The sequence below is a fragment of the Aplidium turbinatum genome, chromosome 14 (genome assembly GCF_918807975.1).
Source record: "Aplidium turbinatum chromosome 14, kaAplTurb1.1, whole genome shotgun sequence".
Classification (NCBI taxonomy): domain Eukaryota; kingdom Metazoa; phylum Chordata; class Ascidiacea; order Aplousobranchia; family Polyclinidae; genus Aplidium; species Aplidium turbinatum.
In genome coordinates, this window is record NC_137485.1 from 11,833,012 (window position 1) to 11,853,694 (window position 20,683).

A 20,683-nucleotide genomic window follows, 5' to 3' on the forward strand; every position below is an offset into this window, starting at 1 on the left:
ATATAGGCTACATTAATAACAACATCCAGATCATCTGAACGTGCAGACAAATGAGACCATCTAGTAGCCTATCAGATAACGAGTGCAATGCAATTTTTCCAGACGTGATTCCATCTTTTTTAAAATGCTCTTTATACAAAAAAATGTATCTTGGGAGAACAGTCCATAAAGTTGTAGATGTTACCAATTGTTTTGACTGTCGCTACGTTTTCAACACTGTGCCCAAGCGCAAGATTTAGTCGGTGTGCAAAACAATGAAAATATACCGACAGTTTGGCACCCGCTGCAATTAGGTGTTGCTGTGCACCTTCATCCTTGCCTGACATGTTGGCGGCCCCATCAAAACCTTTGCCTATTAGGTCTTACAAAGCTTGTGTCTCAGCTGTGATAAAAGCCATCACCTCAAAATGGTAAAATTAGACTACAATCAATCAATACAATAGAGCGATAACCATGAAGATTCTTTATTTCTTCGTATGTCAATGCTGCAACAGTAATTCATAAGTAAGAAGTTGAAATTAATTTATGACGCAGTCACTAGGCCCCCCTAACCCCCTGCATACACCCCCCAAGTTTTCTCATCGGATCTCGACAAATTACAAAATTGACCATAAATAGAAGTGGGGTGGACATGTCCACCCCAGTCCCCCCCGTGGCGCCGCTACTGGTTGCCGGTTTCATTTTGCTGAGTTGTTATCATTTGTAAATGCACCTTTAGCTAGTAATAATGCTGCTTGTACTACTTGAGCTAACATTCTATTGAAAGCTTATGTCCTCAATGTAAGTGACAAAGAAAAGTCTTTGGGATGCCTCAGGAGGCAAGAAAAGCTTTCCAACTAGTGATAGACATTGTCTATTATGGTGTCATCTTGTTATGTATTGTCAATTTGTGTATTATATTGTAATCATAGACTCCTTTAGGTTTAGATAATAGCCATAGTGTTGAGAAATACATATGATCTTTATGCAATAGCATATTTCGTCACAGACTTCTTTGAAACAGTTTTGCTTTACGAATTAGACGCAAAAATGACCAAAATTCTGTAATTTGACCTTAAAATATAATATTTTGACCTTAAAAATGACCACAGATGGTTTTGAAAGTAACACTATTGAACTCGCCATCCTCAAAAACCCTAATAGGAAGTCCAAAATTGTGTTTCTAGCTTCTCTAAAAGTCATTTCAGTCCAGAACTCAAGTTATCCTTCAGACTCAAGTTACAAACCCCCGAGATCGCAACATTCCAGTCATTTACTTAAGGAGTCCATGGTTCAAAGCGAAAATCTGTACGAGGGTCCTCTACACTCCCTTATGAAGTGTATATCCAGCCATTTCCACTGCGGTCTAAAATACACTCATTTGTTTGCTGAAATGATAATTGCGGCCAACCTGTAACCTAACCTTGTTCTGCTACATTAACTGTGGAATATCTTGTGATCAACAATTTTTCGGCCCAACTTCAAATTACTTCGCGCCACAGCTCACCTCTTTGTTACCACTGGAATTGCGTTTTTTCTCGGCACGTGACGAAGCGCTTCCCAATACATCTGCTACTGGTGGTAACACGCAAAGCAGAAACTCAGCTGTTAATGTACAAAGGTTGTAATGAAAATTGACGACTACAGCGCAACATATCTTCTACTATAGCACAGATTTTAAATTCTGCTTGCGCAAAGCGACCACTCTGTGCGCAATTTAGTCATTTCGACACAGGTAAAATCAAAGGTTGATTTTCAATACAATCGGGAACTGATCGCAGACTATGCAATACCGGGAATTGATCGCAAAAAAATACCAGGAAGAGTAATAGATGGTTTAATACTCCGATAAGGTCTTCCCTGATTGTAAAATTTGAGAGGAAGTTGGCAGTGAAATCATGTGGAAAGTTTCTCAGTAAAAAAAGATAAAACAGTGTATCTCTGACTTCTTATGGGAGTATCGGAGAACGTCAATGCCGATGATGGATGCTAGAGAGCACCTTCAGTCTTTCTTCTTTTTCTTTCCGTTCATCGACAGTTCGTCGAGTTTGCGCTTCTGGCTGCTCAGCGATCCAGGAAGAGGAGAGGATGCAGCGGCACTCTGGACTTTTCCAGTCCTTTTCTTGCTTCCTCCAACCTGGTGCTTCTCTCGCTCTTCCAACTCCTGATTTTCCCTCTCGATTAAAGTGATGAGGGTGTTGCATCTCCTCTGCAATTCCTGCACATCAAAAAAGAAAAAAAAATTTCATTGAAGTCACCAAAAGAAAACAATAATGAAATACGCTACGAAGATGTGTGTTCGATATCCTGTCGTATCGTACCAAAGACTTCAATGCCCGCTTAACTTCGTACCGGCTGGCACTCACAGATAAGTAAATGGGTTTTTTAATGAGTTCGGAATGAAATGGATGATTTTAGTTCAAAACCTACTCAGCTGTGTTCAAACTAACCACCTTGTAAAACGCCGAGAGCAACAAATATCGGCGGCGAATCCAGCACCAAGTACAAACACACACTACACTGGTCAACAGTAACGACAATGCTACAGTACATAAGTAGTAAGTACTGTGAAGCTATGAAAAGAGAATTTATAAAGTACTTTGCAAGAGTTAAGTAAAACAAAGTCTTGCATCACTCATAAATTTTATTCACTCATAAATATTACTAAATACGCTAGATAAATATTGTAAACGCGCAAATATTTCCAAAACAGAAAAATTGAGCGCAGATTTGAAATCAACGCAGAAAAGTCATCTACAGTAAGAAAGTTCACTTGTATTTCTGGTCAAAAATGTTAAAGATTCGTTCAGCAATGCTATCATTCTGAAACTGATCAAAGCTGCTCACCATTGATGTCCTTGACTTAATGAACCAATCAAAGCGAAACTGCGGGGCTTGGCGGACGGCTGAGCGCAATTCGTCGTATGAGGTTTCCCGCTCCAAGCCCAGCTTGTGCAGCATGCAGATGAGGAACCTGTCCTCTTCCTCGGTGTAGTTCTTCCCTTTGTTGGTACCGTATTGGATGCGCAACTGGTGGAACGGGGCTCGGTACCTTGCGATCTGCGAAAAAGGAATTTTATCATTGTGTTAACGTTCCAGACAGCAATTCAGTCGATTTTTACATTGATTCAAAGTCTGCAGACGTTGAATCAATGTAAAAACGACTAATTTGCTGTCAGGGGTGTGGCGTTAGAGTTAGAACATTAACATGTGACTATCATCATTACAAAAGGATTTTCTTCATTAAACTACTTGAGGTGGGTTAATTTACATTCATCACTATAGTTGGAAACCTGGAAATGCAGGTATTTTCTCAACAATCTAATCAACATACGTTTTGCTGCAGAATCTATTTCTCCACATTGCTAAAATCTTCAGCTTATTCAAATATAATTAATAATTATTCTCTTTGTAATATCTCAAGTTGAATCATAAAAACAGTAACTGCGAAATGGCGCGTGATTTTCTCATTTTTTCGGTATTTACTGTCATCGTTCCATAAGCAATCTTTTCCGTGACACCCCTGCTGTCGTACCTTGGCATCGAGCGCCTTCTTTATGCTGATCTTGCGTTGTATTCTCGCTTCACCGCGTTCGATCTGAGCCATGATCCTCTCGATGTCCTGGAGTTCATTGCAACGTTCCCAGAACACAGCGGAGTATTCTATCACTTCAGCGGGAGATTTCCCTTCAACCTGAAGAGAATTGAAGGAAAGTTAATAATAATGGCTTGTCGCAAAAAAGCTGATTCAGCACTTTTAAGTCCAAGCACGTTTTCGAAAATCTGTAAATTAAAGCAAAAATAAAAAGGTTAAAAAATGAGTATTTCTTAATTTGCTTCATGTCCAACACATATCCGTCGTAAGTACACTGTGCAATATCATAACCGATGCGGTTTTAGCCACATTCTGAGCTCGTAAATCTACACAGTGTTCGTGCAGTGTTCACTGTCCAGTGTCCATGCTAGCCCAATTGATTTGTCAGAATTTGATAAAAAAAAGTTGTTCGTTGTCTTCTATGAGCATGTGTTCCAAGCAAACGGCCACTTGAGTTAAGACCATCATACCCATCATTATAAATTTAAAATGTCTTTGAGTTATATTTGTCAAAAGTTTACTATCTTCTTGCATGGTCTACCGCGGAGTTCACCTTTAATACCTCCAAAAACTTTCATTGACATGATTGGGTAAAGTTTTGTACTTGGGGCCTATAAACGTTACGCTTCACCCCTTGGGTTAGCCAAAACTCAACCCAACCCACCTCCTTTGAAATACTTTCGATGTCATCTCGCCCGAATTTCTCGTTGGCTTTTATAAACTGGTTGAAGTCCCGTTTGTTCCACCCGGTAAATCCTTGCATCAGGAGTTGCTCCTTCTCACTCAGCTCCTCCTCAGCGAGAGCTTCCGCCTCATCGATGAGCTTTTGCTGAGTTTGTTGTGCATCTGCGTCAGTGTCGCGCGGAATCTGCACCAACATGAAGAAATAAGTCAGAAGAAGAATCCACTGTTCCGAAGCAGTGTGTCAATCAAGATTAAAAGAGAAGGTTTAAATTTATTTGCAAAAACGAACATTTTCACTCGCAAAAAGTTGTAGAGAACCACAAAAAAGAAACTTTTCCAGCGTGAAGCTTTACTGAAGAGACACAAATTGCAGAAAATCGGTAGAAAGAATCGCAAACATCGGTTGCAAAATCGAAAGATAAAAATATTAATGATTGTGATCCTCGCATAGCGGATGAGGGATGATCGGATGTTCTTCCATTCAGCATCCTTACGTGGTGAAGGAAGAGTCTTACCTTGTAGCCGACGCTTTTACGGAAAAACAAAATTTCTTTTTCAAGCAGCTCGAACAATCTTGGTGGAAAAAATTGGAAGTCCTGTACACTTGGCTGTTTGGGGGGTCTCGGGGCCTGTAATGCAACAAAAAAGAACCCTTTTAATAAAACACTCTCCTCATTGCAACATTTTTTCAAAATCAAAGCAGACCAACGAAAGCTCGTTTTCATCAAAAGATTTAAATGAAATTCCATAAATACGAATTATGTTCTACATATTTTATAATCTCGAGTATTATTCAAACTTACCTTGGGGGCCTTGGGCTCACTGACACGCAGGGCCTCTCTGAAATACTGATCGACCGCGTAATTCGCCTTCCTTTCACGTTTCGGGGGTTCAATCCACGGCAGCAGGCCTCCCTTGGTGATAACAAGTTAGAGTGGAAATTCGTCAAAAACATGTTTCAATGCTAGGTAACTTTCTTTATTAATAACGACGCTATTCGAATGCAGAAGTAATGCAAATAACTACTTTTCAAACTAAGTGAGATGGGCTGAGAGCTTGTTCAGTGCATTCTCATTATAGCCAAATTAAAATATCCAACTTGATTATGGCGGTGTATGTTGATTTAGCGGAAACTACAATCATATTTTTCTATGGAAGCAAAAACTCATTTTCGGTCCTTTTCTTTTTTACATTGATTCAACGGCTGCAGTGCAGACGTTGAATCGTGTGTGATAACCACTGATTTGGTTGTGTAGATGTTTCTCACTTCTGTTTGTTTCCCCTTCCAGTCTTGGCCTTCGAACTTGTAAACAGAGTAAGGGCCTTCCCCTTCGTCGAGAGTGAATTTACGCAGTGCTCCTTCGCCAAGCTTGTTCAAACGGGCCTCCATTTCAGATGTCTGCGGCACACAAAGCCACACATCCAATCATAATTATCGACATTTCCCGTTACGTTAGAAATGCACTGATCAACAATGTCATTTTAATATTCAAAACGTAACATGTCAGAGTGTTATCACGTGAATTATTTGTTTGTTTTTTTGTGCCAAGGGCATGAAAGACGACAGAGCACTGGCTACAGTATGCGATAACTTACAGTATATCAGTGCCTCAAGGAACAGCAAAAAGTGAAGTTTTCACATGCCAACTTAAAAACCAAAACAAGTTACCACAATAGTTTGAAAAATTATCGACAACCTAAGTGTTCTAGAACAGGGAGTGTAATATATTCGAGCGCCTCCCCTGCATTACTAAAAGAAACACAACGAATCGATTCTTTGCACTGTGATTGCAGGCATACTCTTGTTTTAAAGTGCTCATTGGACATTGGTATTTTTGACGTCATATTACATCTCGATGCTGTCAAACTTAGACTACCCTAGCCTATTAGACTTTGAGAATTATTCATAAATTTTTTTGGAAAGTCTTATTTTCAGCATTAGACCATTACATATCACATTTGTATGCTCAGCATTAAAGCAAGGTCCAATCTAATGAATTTTATGCTTGCCACTGAACCACTACTTATACGTTAAATGAAAGTGTGTCTCACGGCTTAATACGACCAAGTGCGTTGACCCCTCATATAAAAAACGTTGCACTCCCCTGATCATTGGAGAATATTAGAACCATCACTACTTACTCTGGCCTCTCCCTGAGCAATGATGGCATCAATGTCCTCGTCTGTGATCTCGCTCTCTTTCGATGCAAAGACGTGATTGGCCCCATGACGGATCATGTTCAGCATCTCGTCCTTACCAAGTTTCTGGCCTTGGTCGACAAGCCGGCCTGGAAGTCAAACGAGGGCTGCTATCACACATGCTGAGGGATATGCTAATCATGATGCCCGACTTTGAGCATAAAATGATGCCACGATCCAGATAGTATAAAATTGTAGCATCATCTTTGGGCTAAAAAATGTTAAAATTCAGTTTTTAAATTAAAAAGTTTCATTTAAGCTTTAAAAGATAATTGTTTTGTCAGATGCACTACGGAGTGACTGGAGGTGTGGTGCTGTGATTGCAAATGGGCTACTTGCAATATAAGGTATTGCCACTGAAACGCGCCACAAAGGGATATTTAACAAAGCAACCTCTTTAAACATGCTGTTTTCAGCGGTTAAAGCTTCACTCCGAAGTAAAATTATCATTTTAGAGGCAAGATTATTAAAAGTGGGTTTTCAGCTGCGATTTCTATAAAGCGTGGCATGTTTCATAACCGAAATAGTGAGATACATAATGACATAATGTTTCCTAAACAAAAACGTAAGCAGAGCCAGTGCGAGCGGCAATAGGAACCTTGCTGTATGACGATGTTGTCGAGATGCAGCTTCATCTGCGCTCTCTCCATGATCCTTTCCTCCACCGTGTTCTCAGTGATCATCCGGAAGACCATGACCTGCTTCTTCTGCCCGATGCGATGCGCTCGATCCTGGAGCAAGTTCAAAGTTTAAGTTTGTTTTTTCATACAATGACGTTTAAAGAGCGCAATGCAATAATAAGGATAAAAAAACAGTTGCAAGTCGTCTAAACGTCTAAGTATTGTAAAAATTGCATCCGAAAGTGTCTAAAGGTGTCATGAAGCAACAACAAATTAAGAATTCGAACACTTACCATCGCCTGCATGTCCACTTGGGGGTTCCAATCGCTGTCGTAGAGAATGACGACATTGGCTGTCATCAGATTAATGCCGAGCCCACCAGCTCGCGTTGAAAGCATGAAGATAAACTTTTTGCTGTCTGAAGGATAAAAAAAAAACAGGATCAAACCGGTTCTAACTAGTTTCAACAACAAACTAGAAACTGTCAAACTACATGTTTTTTTCTAACTTTTAGTCCATTATCATGTGGGTTGTGATACTCCAATTGCTGGAAACGTATTTTTAGACCGTTTTTGCAGTGGCAGGCACATCAACACAGTTACCTGGAGCATTGTATTCGTTGATCTGTCGCTGTCGATCTTCGTGAGCAGTTTGTCCATCTAACCGGCAATAGTTGTAGCCTCGCCACATACAGTAGTCCTCCAAGATGTCAAGCAGTCTTGTCATCTGACTGAATATTAAAACTCGGTCGCCTGAAAAAGACAACACAGCAGTTGAGGTAACTAAAACATTGCAAGATAAAAATAGGACGTGCCAAACCAGATAGCAAAATCCGTCATTTTTACATCGATTAAACGTCTGCAGACGTTGAATCGATGTAAAAATGACGGATTTTGAAATACAATACAGCATATTGAAAAGGCAATCATCTCAGTATAACGTGTACCTTGCTGTTGGAGTTTGGGCAAAAGTTTATCAAGCACATTTAGCTTCCCGCTGTTGATGACCAAGTGCTCGTTAGTGGTGTACGGGGGTCCGGGCTCTGCACCATCGAAGAGGTAGGGATGGTTGCAGCACTTCCTCAGCTGCATGAGGATGTTGAGAAGCCGGACACGATCTGTCTTCCCAGCGGCATTAATGATGTCAATGTCTTTGACCAGTATCTTGGTGTACCTTTGATTGGGAAGATGTTGAAGTTTGGAAGAAAATTTTTTGACAAGACGACGGTTTTGGAAAGTTTGTCAAAGCGAATAGAAGGACGACGAAGAAAGAGATTCTACCAAGGTGAAGCCGAGTTATAACTGTTAGCTGAGCTTTTGAGTACACTTGAAGCAAAAAAAGATATTCTAACTATCAACTATGAACAAAATGGTTAAAGATAGAACAACGAAACCAATTTCTTCGATACTGCATGTGTACAAATGTTTGTTTTTCTTTATGCAGAACAACCTCAGTTAAGTTGCTAAACGTTAAAGCTTAATTTAGTTTATTAGTGGTCCACATTGGCACATACTTTTTCAATTGGCACACAAAACATCATAAGAAAAAATCTAAAAGTCACAATATCTGTCATTAGCTGTCCCGGATGCGAAATTTTTTCCCACGACATTTCTGTCTCATTTACACATTTTGGTAAAAGTTTGTATTAAAACCGTGTGGAATGCGACGGTTTCTCGTTGGCACGGTTGGTTGAGTGGTTTCATCCTCCGCCTGGTGATCGTGAGAACGAGGGTTCGACGCCCGTCGAAGTCAAACTTTTTTTTTTTCTTTAAATTAATTTTTGCGGTGCACAAGAGCTTTTCAAAAAAAAGTAGGGTTAGGGAAAGCTTATATTTTATTATCATTGCAGAATTTCATTGGCAAATAGTTATTTCGCAATCTGAACCAACCAATCTCTCAAAACACTTTCGGAAAATCTTACTTTTAGAGTGACTAGAATCAATGAGACAGAAATGTCGTGGGAAAAAAATTTCGCGTCCCGGATAGGTGGTCTTACCATTCTCTTTGCATTTTGCTCAGTCCAGTGTAAATTTTTGTTTCTTTTTTAGGCAGTAAACTTTTTTCCACATCGCTCTTCAATCGTCGTAATAAAAATGGCCTCAGTACCTGGAAGGCATTATGAAAAATTGAATAACAAGTCGTCCATAAACACGAACTGTAGCGAAGCTCAGTAATAGCATGCAGAGAGAGGCATGTCTTTCCTTGCCTCTCAACATCAGAGTTCTTCCAGCATGTAACGTCAATGCACATCTGTTGCTTTTGATGCACACAAACAAATTTTCTGACGCGGGTTCATTCAAAACTAATATTCTTGAAAACGCAAATTCGGCCATCAGAATGAAACGATGTTTTCTACGAAGCTTTTTCCGCCTCTGGAAGGGATTACTGTGGATAATAAGGGTCTGATTGAGAACTTATGAGTCTGATTGAGAACTTAAGTGTTGTCTGAAAAACCAAGTTATGTTCAAGACACTACTCACAGAATGCAGCCTGTTGACAAGCTTCTGGTCTTCCAAATTATTTGCATTGAACCAAGAGTCAAAATCCTGAAAGAAAATTGTTTTTAATCTGCGGATTCTGCACAAAGCAAATCTTGTAACCAGTAAAATCCAAATCTCAATATGTTGTGACATGAGACTTGTTAGCGTTAACGCTAAAACATTATTAATTAAATTTAATTCAAAGCCTTAACTTTCAACCATGCGTTTCTTATGGTTGGCTGATAACCTGACACAATCGAAAAAAAAAGCCTTTAGTTTAGTCAAACGATTGAATGCCAAATGCAAACAACCTGTTATCAGTTCAGTGATATATTGTTTTTGTCGCATCAGGGCTCACGCTCGGTAATTGAAGATTTAGATAAAGTGAACGGGAAGGTAAGAAAGCCAATCTTCGTGTCCACCTTTAGAAATGCCTTTAAGTGTCTTCCCAGAGACATAGCCACATGCTCTTCAGCGGCGTCAAACCAGGGTCCTCACTACTCAGCTATGCAGCCCACACAATGCTTATAGATGTTAAACAAACAATTTTATATTTAAGAGTCTATTACATATTGCTCTTGAAAGACTAAATCTTGATTTGGTTTTATTCCAAGTATATGCCCCAGATAATAGATTGTTGATCCAAGTCATGCAGTAAAATGCATGTTTCTTTTACGACGTTTCTCATGTACGCGCAATAGCCAGCCAGTATTATACCTAATCGGTTGTTTCTATCAAAGCCCATTATAGTCGAATAATGAGTAGTGCAAGGGGACTAGTGAAATATACCGTGACAAGCCACTTAGTTAAAAAATCAGTCGTTTTTTACATTAAATCAACGTCCGCAGACCTTGAACCTGGTCATGTGGCTTGATCTTTGCTGCCTCGCAACAACAAACAAGCACTCACGTCAGATGAATTGAAGACATCTGGTAAGAGAAAATTTAAAAGGGCCCACAATTCATGGAGGTTGTTTTGGAGGGGGGTGCCAGTCAATAGCAACCGATTCGTGCTCCGGAATTGTCGAACGATGGTCGAAAGCTGGAAGAAGGCAGAACATTTAATAAGACAATTCGCACTGGACCATTATATGACTGATAGACACTTAGACAGTGTTAGCGAACATGCATTATTATCAACATTAACATACGATAAAAAACGTTCTCTACAAAGGCTGCAACAAAGTATAACCAGAAAGCACTGGGGTGGCTCTTAAAATTGAGTTTTTGAATTTTGCTTGGGACATCCGTTCAAATGGTGAGGTTGTCAGAAAAAATAACTCTTGCAAATTTTTTTTTAATTTGAAGTTGATTTAAGGGTGGCCCTCCCCCCCTAAAGTTCTGTGCCCTCCCTTGAGATACCAAATCTGCGTATCTCGAAAACCACTTGAGCTAGAGATACGGTTTTTGTGTTAAAAGATGCAAAAACATGGTTTTCTATCTGCTTTCTGAACATTGAATGCATCTATCTTGAGTAGAAAAGCAGTTATTTAGAAAAAACGCATTTGACCAAATCTTGATTTTACAACCTTTTTTGTGACCACGAAACCGTCTACAAAATTTCGTTTTTTTTCTTAATTTTTGCACCTTAGAGGGAACACTGGTAACTATATTCATTTCAAAATATAATTCTGGTCAGTACTGCAAGAAGCGATATTATCGACAATATTTTACATATTGCCTTGCCTATCGTGACAGGATGTCTGCGACCTACACCATCAGACAATTCCCTGTCCTTGCAGGCAACCAACCACCTGAATTTCATTGCGAAGAAGCCATCCTGTCTCTTTCTCGCCGCACTACGAACCCCAACCACTTGCTCCACTCAAGTCTCTACGAGTCTGTGAGCGAGCAATCGAGCATCCTCGGCAACTGAAATCGAGACACCCATTTGTATGTGACGCACAACTCCTGCTGAAAACCGCTGAAGACCAATCCATCAGCGCGGCTACCTGGGAGGACAACAAATGGGGTCCACGTCTTTTAGGCGCAGACAGTTAGGCGCCGGTCCAATAGGCGCGCACACTGTGGCGTCAAGATATTTAGGTGCGGAGCACTGTGGCGCCCGTTCATTTAGGTGCTATTCCTAGTAAAGTCTGCAGATAGTATCAGCTCAGCTTTGGAAAAACCTAGTCGGGGTTTTGACGGAAAACTAAGTTACTCTTCAGTCTTCACTCAAGCCTACCACCCGCTTAAATATAGGCTACGGTATATTTTTTACTGATGTTTACTGTTTAGTGTAGTTATTATTTGACTTAACTAAAAGTGATCTCAGTCATGTTCGGAAACTTGAATAATTTATTGATAAAGCTGTCGCCGACGCAAACTTGGACTAACAACAAGTACATGCCGAGCACGTGCATTAAAAAAAACAATATATCTTTTTGTTCAATATAACATTTTGTGTGAAAAGCATTGCCGGATATAGCAGCTTCACTCACTGAAGCCAACACTAACAACAAATAAATGCACGCGCATTAACAATACAACATATTTTTTTGTTCAATATAACATTTTGTGTGAACAGTAGGGTGTTTCATTTTTTCACCATTTTTGAAATTCAAAATGCCTGGGGTCCCATCTGGTGGTATTTGGGGTAAAAAGTTTACACCCCAAATATTTTTCAATTATGACGTCATATTGAGGTGGTCCACGAGGTTTGAAATTTTTAGGCCTCAAAATCTCGAAATTTGGCTGTATCTCCGAAACCACTCATCATAGATCGACAAAACTAGTATCAAAATGCGCAGAAGGGTCGATTTTCTATACCTGATGTAGCGAATATTAAGGTCTATGTGCTTCAGAAAAAAAGTTACTTCAAAAAATCTGATTTTCGGTCTATTTTCTCCTGATGAACAGAGATCAGGTGATCAAGATAAGAAGTTTTGCTGTATTTTTCCACCTTAGAAGCTGCTATTGCGTAATAATAGTCCTTGTTCGTTTTGCAAGAGATGAAATGGTAATTTGAAGGTATTACTATTATAAGTTAATGTAACCGTTGAGGAAGAGGTATGCTGCTCAGTGCTCACCTGCTTTAGATTAAGTGTCATTATGGCATTAAGGTCAGGTATTAGTAAGTCGATGCCAAACTTCAAGGAATTGGAGAAATGTGCTTCCCCTTAATTCAGATATAGTCAGTCACTATTTTTACTTGAGGAAGAAAGTAGCCGAAGCTAATCCTAAGTTTTTGAAGAAAATACCCCATTTCAAAGATTTGAAAGATGAACTGCTGAAAGATGTAGCTGGCATGTGGAACAAAGCTGGTCTTCCAGTGCTTAGCAAACAGAAAAACCTAGCACTTCTGGCATACAATCTGCCAAAGCATCGGCACTACTATGTTTGAAACAGAGAAAGAGAAATGAAGTAGTTAGATGTCTACACAGTAGCGAAAGCGACTCTGATGGTGATATGAATTGGGAACATGATAAGGAATACGAGCCTCTGAAACCAGCTGTTAGGAAAAAGTGTACAAGAAAGTACATTCTTTTTCAATAAATGATAGAAGCTATGTACTTGCTGATCGTAGGATGACTTTGGTACGCCAGCAGTCAGATCTTATGAGGTCGGTTCTTGGAAAAGATCAAGTGGCTGCAATGCTGCACCACCTTCCATGCTGCAATGCTGCATCACCTAAGTATACCGCCAACGACAAAAAACGAGAGAAAAATCTCTGATGGAAAGTGAGAACCTTCTCAACTCAGCTTCTGCCATGCAGTTATGTTACGATGGGGGCGTTGTCGATAAAATAGATCGATACGTTTTCTTGAGCCAACTTGTTGATGATAATGGCATGAAGCACGAAAGTGTGCTTGCTGTTAAATCTTTTCCCAAAAGTGTGTCGGTCACTGCAGAACTGATTTTTGGCACCATCATCCACGAGGCTTGCAGAGTTCACCTATCCCAAGTATATTCAGTCATGGCTGATACGACTGCTCTCAACACAGGAAAAAAGTCCGGAGTCAATACTCGACTGGTCAATTATTTTAATGATAAAGTTGGTCATGATATTCATACCCTTTAATGCATGTTCCACATAAACGAAATATATCTTTCTCATGTCATTTCTTTTGTGGACGGCGCCAAGAAGAGTCCCGGAGCAATGCAAGACGGGGCTTTGCTTAACCAGATAGCAGGCCTAGACAAGCCCAGTACTGAAACCTTAACACCAACTATTCTTACGCAATAACAGCTTCCAAGAGTAGAAAAATACAGAAAAACTTTCATCTTGATCACCTGATCTCTGTTAATCAGGAGAAAATAGACCGAAAATCAGATTTTTTGAAATAACTTTTTTTCTGAAGCAGATAGACCTTAATGTTCTCTACATCAGGTATAGGAAACCGACCCTTCTGCGCATTTTGATACTAATTTTGTCGATCTATGATGAGCGGTTCCGGAGATACGGCCAAATTTCGAGATTTTGAGGCCCAAAAATTTCAAACCTTGTGGACCACCTTAATATGACGTCATAATTGAAAAAAATTTGGAGTGTAAAATTTTTTCCCCAAATACCACCAGATAGGACCCCAGGCATTTTAAATTTCAAAAATGGTGAAAAAATGAAACACCCTAGTGAACAGCATTGCCCTGCCTGCCAAGCTGATACAATCTGCAGACTATACTAGGAATAGCACCTAAATGAACAGGCGCCACAGTGCTCTGCACCTAAATATCCTGACGCCACAGTGTGCGTGCCTATTTCACCGGCGCCTAACTGTCTGCGCCTAAAAGACTTGCTCTCAACAAATGGAGCTCGGAGTGGAAGAAGAACTCCTCAAGATTCTAAAGTTTTATCTCCGACACCAGCCCCCATCCAACCGGAATGCATAATTTGCCAAGGAAGGCCTGGGTGCGGCTCAACCGCCTGCGTACTGGAGTCAGACTATTCCGCTCCAACATGCACAAATGAGGGATGGCTCCATCCGCAATCTGTGAGTGTGGCAAAGAGGAACAGACCACACCATCTGTAACTGCGCCAAATGGTATGCGTGGTCTGCTTGAACTGGATGACGAATCAATGCAATTGCTGCTCGACACCTGCTCAAGCATCTAAACCGCATCGCCACTGCCCAAGGGTGGTAAAAGACAGACGTCTTGACCCCTGGAGTAACAAAGAAGGTTTCAACGAAGAAGAATCGACAATATTGTTCTTGTTGGAATTTGGAAACAGTTTCCTGTGTTCAGTAACAACTTGCAAAAGAAACTAAAGTTGGTACTCATCTTCAGTTAAGAGTTTGTTAAAATCCTGGATTAGACTTAGAGCAACTCCTCTTTTTGCTCTGTCATTGACTACTGAAAGTCCCTTCGCCATGTGTAAAGCTTGAATAAATGCACCATCTTCAGTCCAATGAGCAGGATCCTTTGAAAGTATAATATTATTATTGCTTCATCTTCACCCAACAACTGAAGCCATTTTGAATTAGAGGTGCAATACTGTTCTAGACCCTTATTGCTAAGAAACGCATTTACTTTGATGCTTGGTCTCCTTGGTGGACGTTCTCTTGTTTCATCTAACATGGTTGCCACCATTAGCTTTTTACTTTCCACAGACAATCGAGAGTCAAACAAGGCTAGTCCAACCTTTTCTTCGGACAGATACCATAAATGCAGACCAAGCTTTTTGCATAAATCGCCTTCGCATCCAACAAGTGCGATGCATAGCACCTGAAGCTTGAAAGCAGATTCCACACTCAGGAGTTTCTCCAAGGAATATGACAAAAAACGGGCATTTTAGCTATGTATGAATGCATAAAAGTTTAGGAATACTTATTTCGTTTATTGCTTTACCAGTTTTACAGGTTAGTTTATGAATCTTGTTTATTGAATAGCTTGGGCCACAATACTTGTTTAGCACTGTTTTGTGCTAGAATACCGAAAACAGGTTTTTTCTAAATAACTGCTTTTCTACTCAAGATAGACGCAATCACTGTTCAGAAAGCAGATAGGAAATCATGCTTTCTGCACCTGTTGACACAAAAACCGTATCTCTAGCTAAAGCAGTTTTTGAGATATGCAGATTTGGTATTTTGGAGGAGGGCGCAAAACTTTAGGGGGGGAGGGCCACCTCTAAATCAATTTCAAATTCAAAAACTTTTTGCAAGAGTTATTTTTTCTGACAACCTCACCTTTTAAAAGGGTGTCCCACACAAAATTCAAAATTTTTTCATTTTTTTGCCAAATAAGAGCCACCCTAGTAAGCACGTTACAGAAAGTGATCAAATCTTGGAAAAACACACTCATATTTTTTTAACAATATATTCAAACCGCTTTTTTTACAAGAAATAGATCTTAAAACTGACTTATATAGTTTTGAATAGGCTAGAGCTTATATTATGTAGAATTGTAGATGTTTATTGTACCTTGGACTTTTCATTTTTGATTCTGTGAGCTTCATCGATTACGACGTATCTCCAGTTGAATTTCTTAAAGCATGCTTTCTCGATGATGACGACTTCATATGACGTCACGCACACGTCCCATTCACCAGGCATCATCGTGTCATGGATGATTGCACTCTGAGATCAAAGTAATGTTACTTAACACAACCATAATTAAACAAGGACACTGACAAAAATAGCTAAATTAATACTGGAACAACTACCGCTTGGTCGCACAAGACATAAACCAATAATCACGCCTTTTTATGTAGCGTTGCATCTATCGTCTAGAATGCGTTGTTCTCAGCGCTTTACAAAGCAGACAGTGTCATTGCTGCGGTGTGGAGGCGCAACAGAGTGCATGTGGAAATTTCCATAACAAACATCAAATAAATTAATCAGTTAAGACACAAAAAGTAATTTTGAAGTGATTGCAATTCATGTACAATGAAAAACTGATATATGGTAATACCTTTTGAAAAAACTGATCGAGCAAAAAAAAAAACGCTGCATACCATGAACGCAAACGCTACAATGAGTACAATACCACTAGTTCACCGCCACCAAAATATCTGTGCAATAGTTTTTTGAATACTAAACAGTTTGGGTGTTCATCAGTATCATCACCTTTTATAGCAATAGATGCAACTTTCATCTGATGAATGCAAAAGAAGAAATGGAAACAAAGGACTTGTTTCATTCTTGACGAGTTATTTTGGTACAGTTTGAAACGTCCTCCTAATTTCAGTAGCCTATGTCTCGAATATTTTGTTTGTCTCAATCGATTCCGATGAAATAAATTGTTTGCAACTTTTATGTTACTCGATGTATAAAGCAATCGTTTTCGCACCTTTTGTTTTACCATTCTAAATTATTTTGTTTGAACTATTTCTCTGCTTTTACCCCACTACAGCATGTAATTTTGAAATTTTACCTTGCACATTATTCGATTTGGGGATGCACAAAACACCAGCAAAGCAATAAAGCGCCTCATATGTCTCTGCTTTTACTTTCGCATTCATCGGATGAACGCTGCAACTACAGCTAAAAAAAGATTTTCTTTTCAGTTATGTGCAGTGACGTACACAGAGCAGAGGACATTGGGTCATGCCCCCACCCCTATCCAAAGTTTCTAAAAATTAATACGCAGGCTATAAGACATTAAAATGTTACTCTTTGTCAAAAAATGACAAATTGAATAAAATGCCCCCTTGTTACAAAATCTGGTGTATACCACTGGTTATGTGTATAGTTATATACTGACTCTTTGGTCTTTGTTTCCAATCAAGGAGACGGTTCGCACAGACGGGCACCACCGTTCGAATTCGTTCATCCAGTTGCAGATGGTGGACTTTGGCACGATGACCATATGTGGGCCAGGGATGCTGCGGAAGTGTTTCAGATAGCCCAGAAGGGAGATCGTTTGCAAAGTCTTGCCGAGTCCCTGAAACGTGGAAGTGGAAATTAAACCACGAATGGCTTGAGAAGTGAATGGAGTTGGATAATTCCACTATAACAAGACTGTGATTGCTCAGGATTAAGGTTCGTTTATAGATCGCAGCCCTCTAGTCTTTCATGACCATCTGTCTCCCATTTGTTACAAAATTTAACTGTTTTGAAAATTTGTCAATGTTTGCAATCTTAAGTTTTACAGAACTTAACAAATTCACCATTAACTCAAAATCAGTTGAAAATATTAAAATACCATCTCGTCAGCAAGGATTCCACTAATTCCGTTCTCGTACAAAGATATCATCCAGTTCAAACCTCGGATCTAGAAAGAACATAGATAAAACTTTCACAAAAGTTCTTCCAAGTTATGCATTATTATCTTCAAGGCCTTCTATAACTCTATCTCACAGTCCAAATCACTGACTGCTCTTCTGTAGATTTATTGATAAAGAAAATCCTATGGTTACCACGATTACGTCCACCCACCTGGTAGTCACGCATTTCGCCGTTTTTAACGTAGAAAGGTGACTTTTCAAACCGGGTGATGACACCTTGACTCTTTCTGGCATCCGACAGTAGCTCCTCATCTTCATCTTGCTCCGCTCTTCTGTGTCTGTGACTGCACAACAAGAAATTGGACACATTTAGAAAACAACAGCTCTACATTACTTTTAGAATATTGTTGATAAAGAAAGAACAATATTCTACCATAATATATTAAACATACACTGTATGTTATACAGTATTAAAAAAAAGTACATTAAAAATTGCTAAAATAACCAAAAAATATCTTTACTAAGAGTTAAGACACTAAAAGTATTGTCATGTCACGTAATTCACTGAATGTCTGGCAAACGTACTCAGTTGCACTTATTCCAACAGGTTCTTCTTTCGAGTGTAATCGCGGACGTCCTCTCATCTTTAATGGACTGGATGGGGACTTGCCTTTCACCGTTGGATTCATGAAATGAGCAAAAATCTCGGTTTGCTTTAAGAGGAACTCAAATCGCTTCCCATGATCCTGCTCCTGTTAATCAGATATGGAGAGATTTAAAAAAATAGGTTAGAAATTATCAAAATTAAAGGGTATCATGGGCCAATCCAATGGACGGAGCAAGTCCTTATCTCGAAGTCCGAATGCCGCAAGACTTGGATTTTTCTTTGTAAACTGTCTTTCGTGTCTTGCAGCATAGGGATCGCGTCATTCGTGTTCGCGGCAGTCAGACTGCAGCATTTAGTTGTGTACCGAAAATGGACGTTTCAAGGTCATTAATCCCTTGAAACTAAACACTAGCCTATTGTTTGGGTAAGATTCAATTTTGTAGTCCACCTACTGTAATTGTTAAAAAAAAGTGTTATACATTAATTGTTGATACATAAATACATATTTGACACGTTGTGGTTACACTGATATCATAACTTTTCAAAAGTATGATCGAATTAGTGCAAATTAAACAATTATTACATGCAATCAATGACAAAATTCCTGTGAAAACAGAAATCAGGTACGGTATCATTATTTAACAAAAACATAGGCAATACCATTTTTTCAACATATCCAGGGGTTTCTTTTGCAGGGGGAGGTGCTGCTTGTTCTTCATCCTATTATTAAATGCAAACAGTTCAAATTTTGTTCAGAATGTTTTGAAAGCTTCGATCATTGTATATCAGAAGTACAAAGATCCTTCAAACTGCTATTCACTAGAGAGGATTTGCAGTCATATATATTGATAATGATAAGAAATAAAAACTTGATACCACAATCACATGAATATAATCAAACAGGCATAAAATACCTAACAACAGCAATTGTCTGCTAACCAGCTTATGAAAACAAAACAAATAAAACAATCTTATTGGTGGTAAGTTTAAGTACGATAAGTTTGAAGTACCCTATAAATAGTTCTACATAGTCAAAAATTTAATGGAGGAAAAAGTAGGCTAAAACATAATGTCTAAAATGATATATATATAAATACCGTACAAGATCGTATTGGCAACGTGAATCTAATTTTTATGTAGCACAGTGGTCAACCACAGGGTATGCCTAATTGCCTACGAAGAAACTTTCTAAATTCCCGGTGGTCTAATCCATTATTGATATTATCGTGCATATGGCAACACTTTTGTAAAACAATTGCTGCGCGGAAACAATCGGCCACCCCCACTAGTGGGGAACAAACCGACGATGGATTATGATGATGATGAAATCTGTCATAATATATTACCATAAATTACAAAAGACCATAAAATATATGTGATATACTTAACAGAATTCATACACCATTAAAAACATCAGAAAAAATGATGTAAAGTCCTAATTCACTTCCAACAAGCCAATCAGCTCACCTCACTTCCAGAATGGTTGGAATTGCTGGGACTGTTATCTTCAACATCTGCCATTTTGACTCACAAACTTTGAAACCTTTATATACTTACAATCCAAACTAAAAATAGCCAAATAGCTACTTTTCTGCAAAAGCAAAAAAAAAGGAACATCTGCCACTAAATATTTAATAACCAGCATCAACAAATGAAGTTACACAGAGTGGTGACACACATCAACAATGGAACAATTTGGTCAAATTGCACTAGATGGTAAATGTATTTGAAATGCATATATGTAAAATAGAGTAAAAGGGGCAAAAAACCAAGCTGGTCATTGGGATAAAAGCAAACCTTTCACATATCAAATTTAAATGCATATACACAAAAAGCTTTTGTACCAACTGGAATGTTTATCTTTCTGATAGGACAGTATTGCACCTTGGGCCTCACACTTCGTTGGCAGCATGTATCCAGCATTCATTTTTATATACAAACTAAAGCATTGTCTAACCTGTCACGCGGATTAACAGAAAATTTATGACAAAAGTTTTGATCATAATATACTTGTTATTAGACCTAAAATATACAGTGGCATTGCAACCACTGACCCAGCACTAAAAAAATGTACGTTACTCTGAATAGCACCTGAATATCCAACACTACAGTTATGCACCTACACTTTGCATTTCAAAAATTAAGACTGATGACTTTTTGAGTTTGTTGCTACTGAATATTTCACTTCTATTTTCAGTCAAATGTGTACGACTATAAAATTACTAACGATGGCCACTTTTATTCTAGACTTGAATTCTAAATACCCTGTCAGTTGGCATTCTCATTTTAAAATAAATAACAGTTTTGACATTCTATGATAAACAAAATAATAATTTAGCTTCACAAAGTTATTATATTAAATTTATATCATTCAATTAAAGATTCCACAGCACCATTGTTGCAGTTTTTATGAAGA

At 38.9% G+C, this 20,683-nt stretch overlaps 2 protein-coding genes across 2 annotated transcripts in view; one reads left to right on the forward strand and one right to left on the reverse strand.

The window, feature by feature from the left end:
• LOC145783507 (E3 ubiquitin-protein ligase RNF14-like) overlaps positions 1 to 20,683 on the forward strand; it is a 311,490-nt gene that overhangs the window by 151,305 nt on the left and 139,502 nt on the right. The gene's annotated exons all lie outside the window — the stretch shown is intronic.
• LOC145783505 (SWI/SNF-related matrix-associated actin-dependent regulator of chromatin subfamily A member 5-like) lies at positions 1,594 to 19,860 on the reverse strand. The gene is made up of 22 exons (XM_082595395.1): positions 19,735 to 19,860; positions 18,928 to 18,987; positions 18,246 to 18,412; positions 17,872 to 18,004; positions 17,639 to 17,707; positions 17,198 to 17,377; positions 15,916 to 16,071; positions 10,467 to 10,598; positions 9,558 to 9,623; positions 9,074 to 9,183; positions 8,024 to 8,250; positions 7,680 to 7,829; positions 7,371 to 7,495; positions 7,056 to 7,188; positions 6,401 to 6,546; positions 5,526 to 5,657; positions 5,062 to 5,172; positions 4,774 to 4,887; positions 4,239 to 4,442; positions 3,515 to 3,673; positions 2,827 to 3,039; positions 1,594 to 2,197 (listed from the first exon to the last, which is right to left on the reverse strand). The coding sequence occupies exons 1-22, from the start codon at positions 19,786 to 19,788 to the stop codon at positions 1,982 to 1,984; spliced, it is 3,057 nt and encodes a 1,018-aa protein (XP_082451521.1). The 5' UTR covers positions 19,789 to 19,860; the 3' UTR covers positions 1,594 to 1,981.